This window comes from Colobus angolensis, unplaced genomic scaffold, assembly GCF_000951035.1.
Source record: "Colobus angolensis palliatus isolate OR3802 unplaced genomic scaffold, Cang.pa_1.0 Scaffold230, whole genome shotgun sequence".
NCBI lineage: Eukaryota > Metazoa > Chordata > Mammalia > Primates > Cercopithecidae > Colobus > Colobus angolensis.
This window is the reverse complement of record NW_012115489.1, coordinates 6305948-6321022: the sequence shown is the minus strand read 5'-3', so window position 1 is coordinate 6321022 and position 15075 is coordinate 6305948. Positions and strand designations below refer to the sequence as shown.

The following is a 15075-nucleotide window of genomic DNA, read 5'->3' as shown; positions in this document are numbered from 1 at the left end:
CTGAGTAGCTGGGATTACAGGCATGCACCACCACGCCCGGCTAATTTTTTGTATTTTTAGTAGAGATGGGGTTTCACCATGGCCAGGCTGGTCTTGAACTTCTGACCTCAGGTGATCCACCTGCCTCTCCCAGAGTGCTGGAATTACAGGCGTGAGCCACTGTGCCTAGTCGATTATGTGCAATCTTAAAACTAAGCTGTTTGCATGAGAATCTTCTATCCAGAGACTAAGTATACTGAGAGAAAACAACATATAATAGATTTAGACCAATGGTTCTCACCTGGAGGGCAGTTTTGCCCCCAGGGAACATTTGCCATAACTAGAGACATTTTTGTTTATCACAGCTAGGAAAGGAAACTGTGTTGGATTTAGTGAGTGTAGGTCAGGGATGTTGCTGAATATTCTACATTATAGAGGACAGCCCTTCCAAAATAAAGACTTATGCAGCCAGATATGCGGTAGTGCTGAGGTTGACCTTTATCCACACTGTAGTGGAGTTCTTGTGACTACGCAGTATAATATAATGAATAAGAGAATGGACTCGGAAGCCAGATTGCCTGAATTTGCATCCCAGCTCTGCCAATTCCTAGCTGATACTTTTGGTTACTACTCTTTTTGTGCTTCTCTAAAATAGTAGTGAAAACAATAACCATAGCTACTTTGTATGATTATTGTGAGGCTAGATGAGTTAATACATGTAAATCTTTTTTTTGTTTGTTTGTTTTTGAGATGGAGTTTTGCTCTTTTTGCCCAGACTGGAGTGCAGTGGCGTGATCTCAAATCACTGCAACCTCCACCTCCCGGGTTCAAGCAATTCTCCTGCCTCAGCCTCCTGAGTAGCTGGGATTACAGGCACCCACCATCATGCCTGACTAATTTTTGTATTTGTAGTAGAGATGGGGTTTCACCATCTTGACCAGGCTGGTCTTGACTCCTGACCTCAGGTGATCCGTCCACCTTGGCCTCCCAAAATGCTGGGATTACAGGTGTGAGCCACCGTGCCTGGCCCAATACATGTAAATCTTTAGTGCCTAGAATGTAGTAAACACTCAGTAAATGTTAGCATTGTTAGGATCTAAACTGTTAACTTCAAAGATATCTACTCTTGGTACCTTTGTGATTGTGGGTTAGCCCAGGAAATCCCCAAATGTACATACTTACTGGTCTACAGAAGCTGACAATGTATTTGCTTTATCTTTAGCCCTATTATGAGTACTCCCATTTTAATGGCTTTTAGTCCATAAGCATATTGTCAGTCACTTTCTTTCAGTCTTCTATAATTTTTTTCCCAGTGCTTAGGGCAACACCGTAGCTCCCATCTTTTGTGTTCTAGTACATTAAAATAATGCATTAGGATGTGTATGTGTACAGTACAGTATAGACGTACACAAACACACAGGATTATATTAAACATACTAATTTTTAAAAACAAAACAAAAAACTCTGACCTTATTTTCTAGGCAATTCGAAGTTTTCAAGTAGCCCTTCACATCTATCCAATGAACCCTGAAATATGGAAAGAAGACCTCTCTTGGGCAAGAACGCTCCAGGAGCAGCAGAAGGTAGCACAGAGGATTAAAAAAAGTGAACCACCAGCTGAAGTAACACACTTTTCACCAAAGTCAATTCCAGACTATGACTTTGAAAGTGATGAGATTGTTGCTGTTTGTGCGGCTATTGCTGAGAAAGAGAAGACAGTTTCAGCAAATAAAACAATGGTTATTGTGTCCGCTTCTGGGGCTGTAGAGACTGTAACTGAAAAGGAGGATGGTGCTACACCACCAGATGGCTCAGTTTTTATCAAAGCCCGATGAAGCAGTATGCATAGGATTATTTGAATCTTTGATTGCCTCTTGAAGTTTTGACATAGAGACATTTACTCTGGAGATAGATAGGAGAACTCCTGGTTGCAAAATAACGTTTTTCAGATGAGGCATATAAAAACTAAAATGGCAGGATTATTGTATAGTGTTTGGAATATGCTTTAATAAGTTATGATTTATATTTCGCAAGGTTAAAATTCTGAGTAAAATGGTTTTTGATTAATAAACTTAGTTTAATCTGAATATGTAAATGAATACATTTTAAAGACAAAACTTGAAAAGTGTATTCTTGAATAGTGAGTAACTTGATCAATGTTACTGAAATGCTGTTTCAACTTTTGTTGTATGATAAAGGAAGTCTGTGATTTCCCTCCCTCTGAGAAATATACTGCTCTTACTATTTGCTGTCTTTTTCTTGCTTCATTAGAGTAAGTCTGTCAGAAAGCTTGAATATTTTTGCCATTCATTTTGATTCAAAGTTGTCATTTGGTCATATGTGGAATCTTTGAAAGTTTGGCTGAAAATGCACGCAAATGTGTACATTCTGAACATTTTCTGAAGTTTCTTTTCATTCTGGTTTGTGTTTCTGTTTTGACTTTGAAGTTATAACAATGATAGTTGTCTCCTTCAGTATTTGGTAAAAGTGTGAAGTATTGATAAATATGAGAATGATGGTTTTATTTTTTAATTGTTACAGTAAGTAATCCTTACCACAAATGAGTCATTTTAAAATATGCATTTTTAAATGAATGGCTTTTACAGATAGGTTAATGACAATTGTATTGCTATATTATCCTAGTCAAAACCAATACTTTCTCTTTTTTATTTTATAAAGCTTTAAAAACCCTGGAAACAACTTACTTCTTGCTTGTATCTTTCCATTTGATGACTGGGAATTACTTTTCTAGATAACTTTTTTTGAAACTACTCAGTGAAATGAAAAATAATTACAATTTTAAATAGCTAATTATATCTTTCTAAAAATAAAAAAGTAGGGCTGTTATTAGAGTGCCAATGAATGAATAACTTAAGCACAAAAGACATAGAAAATGGAATGTGATTTGTAGTACACTCTCATGAGTTTGAGAAGGCTATATTAAAAAAATATTTTATTGAAAGGTCACAATCACATTCACAAACCAATACGGTCATTGCTAATCTGAACTATTATTTTTATACTATATACTGTAGTACAGTAATATAGACCTGTTGGGTTCTGTTACTTCTGACACTCAGGAAGATACTATACATGTATTAATTTTATCTTTGTTAGAGATGAAAGTAGCCCACTTTATGTTAAAGATCTTACTACTGTTGGAGCATGTAAGTAATGATCTACATTTTTTATGAAGATGGTTTTTAAAACTTTTGTTTTATTGGAATGCATATCTCTTTTCAGAGTTGGAGAAATTAGCACTTGTCTTGAAAAGAATATTCTTTCTTTAAGTTATATCATCAGAAAACTAGCTCTGGTTAGAGAGGTTAGTTTCAGAGTGCTCCAAAAAATATGTTAATTATTTTATTTTGTTTAATAAAGAACATTCTCAAAACGTAAATAGGTATCTAGAGAAGTGAGTACTCAGCATTTGGTATATTGTTTTGCATAATGGATGTTTGTTTATTGTGTAATTTGTGAATAAATAGTTTTTTCTGCATTTTGAAGATTTTCCTATTATTTTGTATTGTTAGCTTTTGAAAAATTAGATTAATATCTTTCTTGTATGAACATAATATATTTAAAGTACCTTGCATGGTGCCTCACACATGAAGAAATGCTGGCTATTTCAGTAAATGCTAGCTATTTCTATGAAGAACTTGAATTAGTTTGGAGATATTTAACCTCAATTTCCTCTGATTTTAAAAAAGGAGAACTTTTTTTGTATTCCTTTCCTTATCTGAAAGTAAGAAGTCTCTGCTTCCAGTATTATAAGAGAGATAGTGGGATTTTTCTTGACAGGGTCTATGCCTCAGGCCCCAAAGAGGCAAGGCTCAGGATGGAATGCATGTGGCCGCTAGGCCCTGTTATAAGAACCTAGTTTTTCCTCTGTATTGGCGTGGTAAGCCAGGTTAGTCTCTTTCTTACCCAGATATAAGACATAAATTAGTTTAGACATAAGATAGAGGAGAAAAAGAAACAGCAAGTTATGAAGAAGGAAGGCAGCTCATTTCTGCAGGCCCCCAAGAATGCTTATTTTAGCTCATACTCTTCCATGCATGAAGAGAAAAATGTACCCATTATTTTATACAAGGATGTGAATACTGATATACAAACATTGACTAAGCTTGTTAATTTTAATGACAAATCTTTATGAATCTGAAGAGAAATAATTGATGTTCATGATATTGATATAGAAGTTTAATATACTTTCTGAAATAACACTGTTTAGTGTTCAAGTTAAATTGACTGTAATTTACATTATTCTTGTTTGAGAATTGTGTGGCATAAACAGTCGTTAGTCAGAGTGTCTAGACATCCAGACCATGCCTGATAACACAAGAATCATATGTCATTCTCTAGAAAACAGGCTGTTTGGTTATAGAGTATTTATCTTAAATTTATTAACAGATACTACATAAACATTGAAAAGCTGTGCAAGTTATAGATCACAGGAGCCAGATCTACTGCAGCTGGGGCCTACATACAAAATTTTATGGCAGTGGTTTCAGTATGACAATGTTTTGAATTGATGCTGCATGGTAAAACTATAAAGATTTTTTAAAAGCTCTGTCTTAGCTAGAATTTTGATGATTATAACTGAACAGTATAGCCCTTTTCGTTGTTTGAAAATTACATAATGATTCAAAAGCTTGTTTCACTGCCGTTCCCAGCACTAAAAAAATTAACAGTCATTTCTTTTAATTTCCTTGAGTCAGAAGCCCTTCTAAAGTGACTCTGGACCAGCCATTCTGAGCTATGATTTCATGATACATATATCAATATCTAAATGAGTTTTGAGTTGACATAAGAACCATAGTTCCATAATAATTATCTTCAAATCAATGGATATCTTAAATGTGTTTCCTTTTTCCTTAGAGATTATTAAACTGATGTACTTGATAAAGAATTTTGGGACTGAGAAAGTAAGTTTTTCAAACCAATAATAAGATATTGAAATATATAATTATAAAAAGTAATAAAATGAAATAAAGGAGGTTATCCCTAAAGTCATTTACCTTAGTCACTTGCAATTAAATACAGTTACTTTGGAAGAAGAAGTGTGGCCCTAAAGCTAGTGTAACATGAATCATGCCCTAATATGCATTATACATGAACTACTTTGGTAAGAAGGTAGCGGCGGGTGAGGATGGCTTCCTCTCACAGTGCTTCTTAGGCTATCCGTTTACCAAGGAACTCTAATCTCTTCCTCTCACTTCACCAAGAAAGGAAGCAGTTTAAGATATAGAACTGGGCATGCTAGCCTATTTTTCCCCTTTTGTGGATTTGTCATAACTGCAGAGAGCCTATGGTGTGGTCTCATGCCAGCCACCTTGTGAACCTTGCAGTGAAAGTTCTTTGCCTCTGCAAAGGGAGACCTGTGCTTGTGGCAGAACTGCCCATGCCTTAGTGAGCAGGTCTGTCTAATTCTGAGTTCAATGTCCGGTGGCTATTGTTGGCATAAACTTAAAGTACATCCTCTAACCTAGCCTTTTTCAGCAATAAACTTAATATATTGAATCTCCATCTGTCTGTCTCTCAAGTGGTTCAGATGTCAGGAGAGGACAGGGACATTATTTTATGACTCCCTCAAACCTTAACAAAGACTAGTGCAGATTATATTTCAAAGTAAGCATGAGATGTATTAAAAACCAAATGTGGGAATTCTTTCCTAATTTTAGATTTTCTTTTTTTTAATAATGGAAATTCTATTGAAATTGAGTGGTGATAATTACAAGGCATCAAGTAAATATTTGTTCAGGATATTTAAAAGGTCTGCTTACTTGGAATTGTGACAGACCACATTGTTGACTCTAGATTGAATTGGAAGGGAAGAATGTGAAATGAATTAGGATATCCTCTGTTCACCTCTATTAACTTTTGTAAATGAGTATAACTTAGAAATAATAAAATGCAAGTATTTTAACGTTATAATTGGGAGAATTTTGACAAATGTAAACACACTTCACCACCACTACTATTCTGATATAGCGTATGTCCGTCACCCAAAAAGTTCTCTAAAGCCCTTTTGCAGTTGGTTCCCCTCCATCCCAACAGCCATCCCTAGTCAACTACTTGTTTGCTTTCTGTGGCTATACATTAGATTTAACTTCAGACTTCTAGAGTTTGAAATAAATAGGCCATATAATATGCACTCTTGTGTCTGACTTTTTTTTTGCCTAGCATAATGCTTTTGAAACTCATCCATGTTGAGATTCATCCATGTTGTTGTGCATATCAGTAATAAGTTCGTCTTTATTGCTGAATAGTATTCTATTATATGGATATACCACAATTTGTTTAGCTATTCACTTATTGATGGACATTTAGGTTGTTTCAAGTTTTGATCTATTATGAATAAAGCTGCTATGTATATAAATCACAAATCTGTGTGTGGACATATGTGTTCATTTCTCCTATGTAAATACCTAGGGATAGAATCGCTAAGTCTTATGACCAGTTTATACATAACTTTAAAGGAAACTGCCATATTGTTTTCCAAAGTATCTGTACCATATGGGATTTCTACTAGCAATGTATTAAATTAATTTCAGTTCTTCCATATCCTTGTCAATGATTGATGTTGTCAGTCCTTTAAATTTTAGCCACTTTCATGGATATGTAGTAGTATTTCATTGTGGTTTTAATATGCGTTTCCCTAATGATGTTGAGCATCTTTTCATAGGCTTATCTGACATTTCTCTATCTTTTTTGGAAAGTACCTGTTCAAATATTTTGCCCATTTTTAATTTAAGTTATCTTATTATTGAGTTGTAAGAGTTTTCCTTTCTACTGGATAGAAGTCCTTCATGAGCTGTAAGTATTGTGTATATTCTCTTCCCATCTGCAATTTGCTTGTTTGTCTTCTTAGTGATACCTTTTAAAGAGCAGAAGTTTTTAATTTTGATGATGTCTAATTTATAAGTTTTTTTTTTTCTTTATGGTTGTGCTTTTTGTGTGCTAAGAAACCTGTCGTTACTCCCAAATCACAAAGATTTTCTGTTTTGTGCTAGAAGTTTTATAGGCTTAACTTTTATGATTAGGTCCATGATCCATTTCATGTTAATTTTGTTGTTGTTATTCATATTTTCACCTAGTCCCCTAACTTTTTGTTTTAAGCTTATTTTACTTTTTAACTTTTATTTTAGGTTTGGGGTACATGTGAAGCTTTGTTACTAAGATAAACACGTGTCATGAGGGTTTGTTGTACATATTATTACATCATCCAGGAATTAATCTTAGTATCTTTTATAGTTATCTTTTCTGCTCTTCTTCCCCTGCCACCCTCCCCACTCAAGTAGACCCCGTTGTCTACTGTTTCCTTCATTGTGTTCATAAGTTATTATTATTTAGCTCCCATTTTTAAGTGAGAACATACAGTATTTGGTTTTCTGTTCCTGTGTTAGTTTGCTAAAGATGATAGCCTCCATCTCCATCCGTGTGCCCGTGAAAGACATGATCTCATTCTCTTTCATGGATGCATAATATCCCATGCTGTATATGTACCACATTTTCTTTAGCCAGTCTGTCATTGATATGCATTTAGGTTGATTCCAAGTCTTTGTGAACAGTGTTGCAATGAACATTTGCATGCATGTGTCTTTATAGTAGAATGCTTTATGTTCCTCTGGGTAAAGGGACCCAGTAAAGGGATTGCTGGATTGGATGGTAGTTCTGCTTTTAGTTCTTTGAGGAATCACCATACTGCTTTCCACAATGGTTGAACTAATTCACACTCCCACCAAACAGTGTATATGGTTCCCCTTTCTACACATCTCACCAGCTAGCGTCTGTTATTTTTTGACTTTCTTATAATAGCCATTCTGACTAGTGTGAGATGGTGTCTCATGGTTTTGATTTGCATTTCTCTAATGATCAGTGATATTGAGCTTTTTTTCATATGCTTTTTGGTTGCATGTATGTCTTCATTTGAAAAGTACCTGTTCATGTCCTTTGCCCGTGTTTAATGGGCTTGTTTTTCTCTTGTAAATTTGTTTGAGTTCCTTACAGATGCTGGATATTAGGCCTTCCTCAGATGCATAGTTTGCAAATAGTTTCTCCCATTCTGTAGGTTGTCTGTTTACTCTGTTGGTAGTTTCTTTTGCTGTGCAGAAGCTCTTAAGTTTAATTAGATTCCACTTGTCAATTTTTGCTTTTGTCGCAATTGCTTTTGGTGTCTTTGTCATGAAATCTTTGCCCATTCCTAGGTCCAGGATGCTATTGCCTAGATTGTCTTCCAGGGTTTTTATAGTTCTGGGTTTTACATGTAACTCTTTAATACTTCTTGAGTTGATTTTTGTATATGGTGTAAGGACGGGGTCCAGCTTCAATCTTCTGCATATGATTAGCTGGTTATCCCAGTACCATTTATTGAATATGAAGTCTTTTCCCCATTGCTTCTTTTTATCAGCTTTGTCAAAGATCAGATGCTCATAGATGTGTGGCCTTATTTCTGGGCTGTCTACTTGTTCCATTATTCTGTGTGCCTGTTTTTGTACCAGTACCATACTGTTTTGGTCACTGTAGCCTTGTAGTATAGTTTGAAGTCAAGTAATGTGATTCCTCCAGCTTTGTTCCTTTTGCTTAGGATTGCCTTGGCTATTTGGGCTCCTTTTTGGTTCCATATACATTTTAAAATATTTTTTTTTCTAGTTATGTGAAGAATGTCATTGGTAGTTTGATAGAAATAGCATTGAATCTGTAAATTGCTTTGGGTAGTATAGCCATTTTAATGATATTGATTCTTCCTATCCATGAGCATGAGATGTTTTTCTATTTGTTTGTGTCGTCTCTGATTTCTTTGAGCAGTGTTTTGTAATTCTCATTGTAGAGACCATTCACATCCCTGGTTAGCTGTATTCTTAGGTATTTTATTTTATTTTTGCAGCAGTTGTGAATGGGATTGCCTTTCTGATTTGGCTCTCAGTTTGGTTGTTGTTGGTGTATAGGAATACTAGTGATTTTTGTATAATGATTTTGTATCCTGCAACTTTGCTGAAGTTGTTTATCAGTTGAAGGAGCTTTTGGTCTGAGACTATGGGGTTTTCTAGAGATAGAATCATGTCATCTGCAAACAGAGATAGTTTGATTTCCTCTCTTCCTATTTGGATTCCCTTTCTTTCTTTCTATTGCCTGATTGCTCTGGCCTGGACTTCCAATACTATGTTGAATAAAAGTGGGCAACATATTTTGCTCTCAAAAGTGAGAGAGGGCATCCTTGTCTTGTGCCAGTTTTCTAGGGGAATGCTTCCAGCTTTTGCCCATTCAGTATAATGTCGTCTGTGGGTTTATCATAGATGGCTCTTACTATTTTGAGCTTTGTTCCTTCAATACCTAGTTTATTTAGAGTTTTTAGCATGAAGGGATGTTGACTTTTATCAAAAGCCTTTGTACATTTTTTGAGATAATAATGTTTTTGTCTTTAGTTCTGTTTATGTGATGAATCACATTTGTTGATTTTGATATGTTGAACCAACCTTGCATCCTGAGGATGAAGCCTACTTGATCATAGTGGATTAGCTTTTTGATGTGCTGCTGGATTTGGTTTACAAGTATTTTGTTGAGAATATTTGCATTGATGTTCATCAAGGATATTCATTGGCCTGAAGTTTTCTTTTTTTTTGTTGTATCTCTGCCAGGTTTTGGTATTAAGCTGATGATGGTCTCATAGAATGAGTTGGGGAGAAGTCTTTCTTCCTAAATTTTTTAGAATGGTTTCTGTAGGGATAGTACCAGCTCTTCTTTGTACATCTGGTAGAATTCGGCTGTGACTCCATCAGGTCCTTGGCTTTTTTTGATTGGCAGGCTATTTATTACTGATTAAATTTCAGACCTTGTTATTGGTCTCTTCAAGGAATTGATTTCTTCTTGGCTCAGTCTTGGGAAGGTGTATGTGTCCAGGAATTTATCCATCTCTTCCAGATTTTCTAATTTGTGTGCATAGTGGTGTTCATAGTAGTTTCTGGTGGTTGTTTTTATTTCTGTCAGGTCAGTAGTAACATTACCTTCATCATTTCTAATTGCGTTTATTTGGATCTTCTCTCTTAATTAGTGTAGCTTGTGGCCTGTTTTATTAATTTTTTCCAAAAAACCAACCCCTGGATTCTTTGATCTTTTGAATGTTTTAGAATTCTTGATTTTCAGCTCTGATTTTTTGTTATTTCTTATCTTCTGCTAGCTTTGCGGTTGATTTGTTCTTGCTTCTCTATTTCTTTTAGTTGTGAAGGAAGTTAGGTTGTTAATTTGAGATCTTTGTAACTTTTTGAGTCAGACATTTAGTGCTATGAATTTCCCTTAACACTGCCTTAGCTGTGTTCCAGAGATACTAGTATGTTGTATCTTTGTTCTCATTATTTTCAAAGAGCTTCTTGCTTTCTGCCTTAATTTTATTATTTACTCAAAAGTCATTCAGGACCATGTTGTTTAATTTCCATGTAATTTTATGGTTTTGAGCGATTTTCATTGTGTTAACTTCTATTTTTATTGCACTGCAGTCCAAGAGTGTGTTTGGTATGATTTTGGTTCTTTTACATTTGTTGAGGATTGTTTTTATGTCCAATTATGTGGTTGATGTTAGAATATGTGCCATGTGGCAATGAGAAGAATGTATATTCTGTTGTTTTTGGGTAGACACTTCTGTAAAAGTCTATCAGATCCATTTGGTCCAGTGCTGAATTTAGGTCTGGAATATCTTTGTTAATTTTCTACCTTGATGATCTGTCTAATGCTGTCAGTGGAGTGTTGAGGTCTCTCACTATTATTCTTTGGAAATCTATGTCTCTTTGTAGGTCTCTAAGAACTTGCTTTATGAATCTGGGTGCTCCTGTGTTGGGTGCATATATATTTAGGATAGTTAGATCTTCCTGTTGAATTGAAGCCTTTACCATTAAGGTAATGCTCTTCCTTGTCTTTTTTGGTTTGAAATCTGTTTTGTCTGAAATTAGTATTGCAACCCTTCCTTTTTTCTGTTTTCCATTTGCTTGGTAGATTTTTCTCTGTCCCTTATTTTGAGCCTGTGAGTGTCATTATGTGTGAGATGGGTCTCTTGAAGACAGCATGCCATTGGGTCTTGCTTTTTTATCCAGCTTGCCACTGTGCCTTTTAAGTTGGACATTTGGCCTGTTTACATTCAAGGTTAGTATTGATATGTGTGGATTTGATCCTGTTATTGTGCTGTTAGCTGGTTATTATATTGGCTTGTTTGTGTGGTTGCTTTATAGTGACAGTGGTCTCTGTGTTTGTGTTTTTGTACCAGCTGCTAGCGGTCTTTCCTTTCTATATTTAGTGTTCTTTTCAAAATCTCTTGTAGGCAGATCTGGTTGAAATGAAGTCCCTCAAAATTTGCTTATCTGAAAAGGATCTTATTTCTCCTTCACTTAGGAAGCTTAATTTGGCTGAATATGAAATTCTTGGCCAAATATTTTTTTCTTTAAGATGTTGAACATAGGCTCCCAATCTCTTCTGGCTTATAGGCTTTCAGTTGAGAGGTCTGCTGTTAGCCTGATGGGGATCCATTTGTAGGTGACTTGCACTGTCTCTCTGTCTGCCTTTAACATTCTTTCTTTCATTTCAATCTTGGAAAATCTGAGGATTATGTGTCTTGGGGATGATCTTCTTGTGCAGAATCTTACAGAGTTCTCTGTATTTCCTGAATTTGACTGTTGGCCCCCCTCCAAAATTGAGAAAATTGATAGATGATATCCTGAAATATATTTTCTAATTTGTTTGCTTTCTCCCCTCTCCCTGTTAGGAATGCCAGTGATTCGTAGATTTGGCCCCTTTACATAATCCCATACTTCTCAGAGGTTTTGTTCATTCCTTTGTATTCTTTTTTCTTTATTTTTGTTTGATTGTCTTATTTCAGAGAACCAGTCTTCAAGTTCTGAGATTCTTTCCTCAGTTTGGTTTATTCTGCTGTTAATACTTGTGATTGTATTGTGAAATTCTTGTATTGTGTTATTCAGCTCTGTCAGACCTGTTTGGTCCTTTTTGATACCAGCTTCTTTGTCCTTCAGCTCCTGTATCACTTTATTGTGATTCTTATTTTCCTTGGATTTGGTTTTGCCATCCTTTTGAATCTTGATGTTCTTTGTTCCTATCCATATTCTGAATTCTATTTCTATCATTTCAGCCAGTTCAACCTGGTTAAGAACTCTTGTTGGAGAACTGGTGGAGTTGTGTAGAGGACACCCTGGCCGTTGGAGTTACTGGAGTTCTTGCACTGGTTCTTTCTCATCTCCGCATGTGGATGTTTCTTTAACTGCAGTGTAGATTGAGTACAGTCAATAGGCTTCTTTTCTGGATGTTTTCACTGGGCTGAGGCTTTATGTAGGGTCTTTATTTGAAATTGACTTCTTTTCTCTGGTTTCAGAGTCAGGGTATGTTAATGAGGTATTTTTGTTGTTGAAGTTTTGGGGTGTGATCCAGTAGGTGACACTTAGGCTTGTTGGTCAGTTTGTAGATTCTTGCTTAGTTGTATGGCTCCCCTATGGTTCCTCACAGTTGCAGTCATCAGTGCTCTGAAAGTGTGGGTTCCTCTACCCCTTGAGAGCTGGTTGTAGTTCACAACTTGGCACTCATGGGTTGCCTACTGCAGCTCTGGGGCAATCTCAGTGTTTATGTTCCTTCCCCGTCATAGAGGCAGCAGAGGAAGATATCTTATTAGGGGTTGTGGCCAAGGGTCGTTTGCTTGACTCCTGAGGGCTCCACTCCAGAGAAATGCAGGTCAGGAATCACTCAGTGCAGCCAGTCCAAGCCAGGGGTTCCCTGTCTGGTGACGAGCCATGGGGGGTGTGTGCAACCCATGGGAGATGGACTGGCCTCCTCTCCTTGGGTCGACTGCACCTTGTTGGAGGTATGGATAAGGAACTTAGGGTCTTTGCTCCTTCATTAGTCCAAGGGTGGCAAGGGCAGTTTCACTGCAGAGGCAGTGGCAGAGAGGCTTTCAGCTGCCTCTGGAGGCTCTGTTCAGGGAGTTGCCGAGTTAGTACTGGCTTGATAGCTCTGGGCAGGGGGTGGCTGGAGGCCCGCGCCTGGTGGACCTGCTTTTTAGTTTTCAATGACTCAGCCTTACCCATGTTTTAAGTTTATCCCTAAATGTTTCACATTTTTGATGCAATTATAAGGAGTCTTTTTAAATTTTCATCTTCCAATTTTGATAACTATTACATAGAAATACAGTTGATTTGTGTATATTGACCTTGTAACCTATAGCCTTGATGAATTCATTTATTAGTTACATTAGCTCTTTTATAGATTCCTTGGGATGTTCTTCATACATAACATATCTTTATGAATAAAGACAGTTTTCCTTCTTCCTTTCCAAACTGTGTGTCTTTTATATCTTTCTCTTGCCTTATTGCACTTGCTAGAACTTTCAGTACACACAAACTGTGAGAATAAACTTTATTTACAACTTTTTAGTATTTCACCATGAAGTGTGAAGATTGATGTAGATTTTTACACTTTTTCTTTTATTAAATTGAGAAAATTCCCTTACTAGTCTGTGAACACTTGTTTATTATGAATGGGTGTTGAATTTTGTTGATTGTAGTTCCTGCATCTATGAGATAATATTTCTCTTTTATTCTCTTTGTATGGTAAGTTACATTTATTTTTCAGATGTTAAATCAACTGTATTTCTGGGATTAAACCCTACTTACTCATGATGATTATCCGTTTTAGATATTGCTTGATTCCATTTGTTAACATTTTATGAAGGATTTTTGTGTCTGTGTTCATGAAGGATATTGGCCCATAGTTTCCTTTTCTTGTAATATCTTTGTCTGGATTTCAAGTCATGATATGTTGACCTCACAAAAAATGTTGAGAAGTATTTTCACTTACTCTTTTCAATATAGTTTCTGTAGATTTGGTGTCATGTCTTTCTGTAATGTTTAAAATAACTCACAAATAAAATCACTTAGGCTTACGGTTTTTTGGGGGGGTAAAGTTTTTAATTACAAATTCAGTTTTAAAAATAGCTATTGTGTAAATATTGTGAATTATATCACATTTGATAGTGTAGTTTGATTAAATCAGGATCCAAAAAAGTCCATTCATTGCATCTATTGCTATGTCTTTTCATCCTTTATAATCTATGACTTCCCCCTCCCCCCCCTTTTTTTTCCAGCTCATCTTTAAAGAAACCGGCTCATTTGCCCTTTAGAATTTTCCATGTTTTCTATTTTGCCTATGGCATTGTGCCTGATGTCATTACTGTTTTTTCTGTTCCTATATTTCCTCTTCATTGGACTTAAATCTAGAGGTTTGATCAGATTCATTCAGTTTTTTGGCAAGAATACATCGTGGGTGGCTGTGGGTACATCACTAGAAGTTAAATATTTCTTGCCATCTGTTTCTCTTTGTAATGTCAGCAGCCATTGACTATGATTGTCTAGATCCATTATTTCATTAGTGGCTACAAACTGGTGATAATTCTGTTACTCTTTTGGTACTAGAAAACTTTAAAAAAAAACTTTCCCTCATCGACTATTTTCTTATGCTGGAAAAACTACAGAGTAAAGGCTGTTTATATAATAAAGGCTTTGTTTTTTGTCTTCTTACCAGTTTTCAAAATAATTAGTTGGCTCCCTAGAATCCTCCAAAGGTGACCAATGAGGTGTTTTGTTTTGTTGTATCATTATAAAGTAATACATTGAGACATAATTGATATGGTTCAATCTCTGCAGTTACTGTTTTCATTGATGGCATATACATCCTGAACTTTAGCAGATAATACTAAGTTCATTTTTCAAAGTGGTTGTATCAATTTTATACTCCCAAGAACAGTATATGTTTTTGAAGCATACTTGGTATTTTCATACTTTACTTATTTTGCAAATATGATTGGAGTATAAGGGTGTATTATTGTGGTTTCACTGCTATTTCTTCATTTTAAAAAATTTAGGACATTAAGTACTGATATTGTACTATAGATGAGTATAACTTAGCTGTCTTGTATTTTCCCAAGATATTTACTACTTCTTTCTTAATTCTCAGTATAATTATAATTTAGGTTTCAATCTACATCTATGATGATGATGATTATTATTATTATTACATTTTAGAGACAGAGTGTTGGTCTGTTGCCCAGGC

General features: G+C 35.6%; 1 protein-coding gene across 3 annotated transcripts in view; it reads left to right on the top strand.

The window, feature by feature from the left end:
- Positions 1-6365, top strand: part of TTC33 (tetratricopeptide repeat domain 33) — a 44357-nt gene extending 37992 nt beyond the window's left edge. For 2 of the 3 annotated variants that reach the window (XM_011944410.1, XM_011944408.1), the window contains one exon: positions 1461-2862. In XM_011944410.1, coding sequence (XP_011799800.1) covers positions 1461-1814 — 354 coding nt within the window. In that variant the 3' untranslated portion in view covers positions 1815-2862. Of the gene's footprint in view, positions 1-1460 lie in introns of all 3 variants that reach the window. The other variant, XM_011944409.1, reaches the window with a different exon arrangement.
- The last annotated feature ends 8710 nt before the right edge of the window (positions 6366-15075 follow it).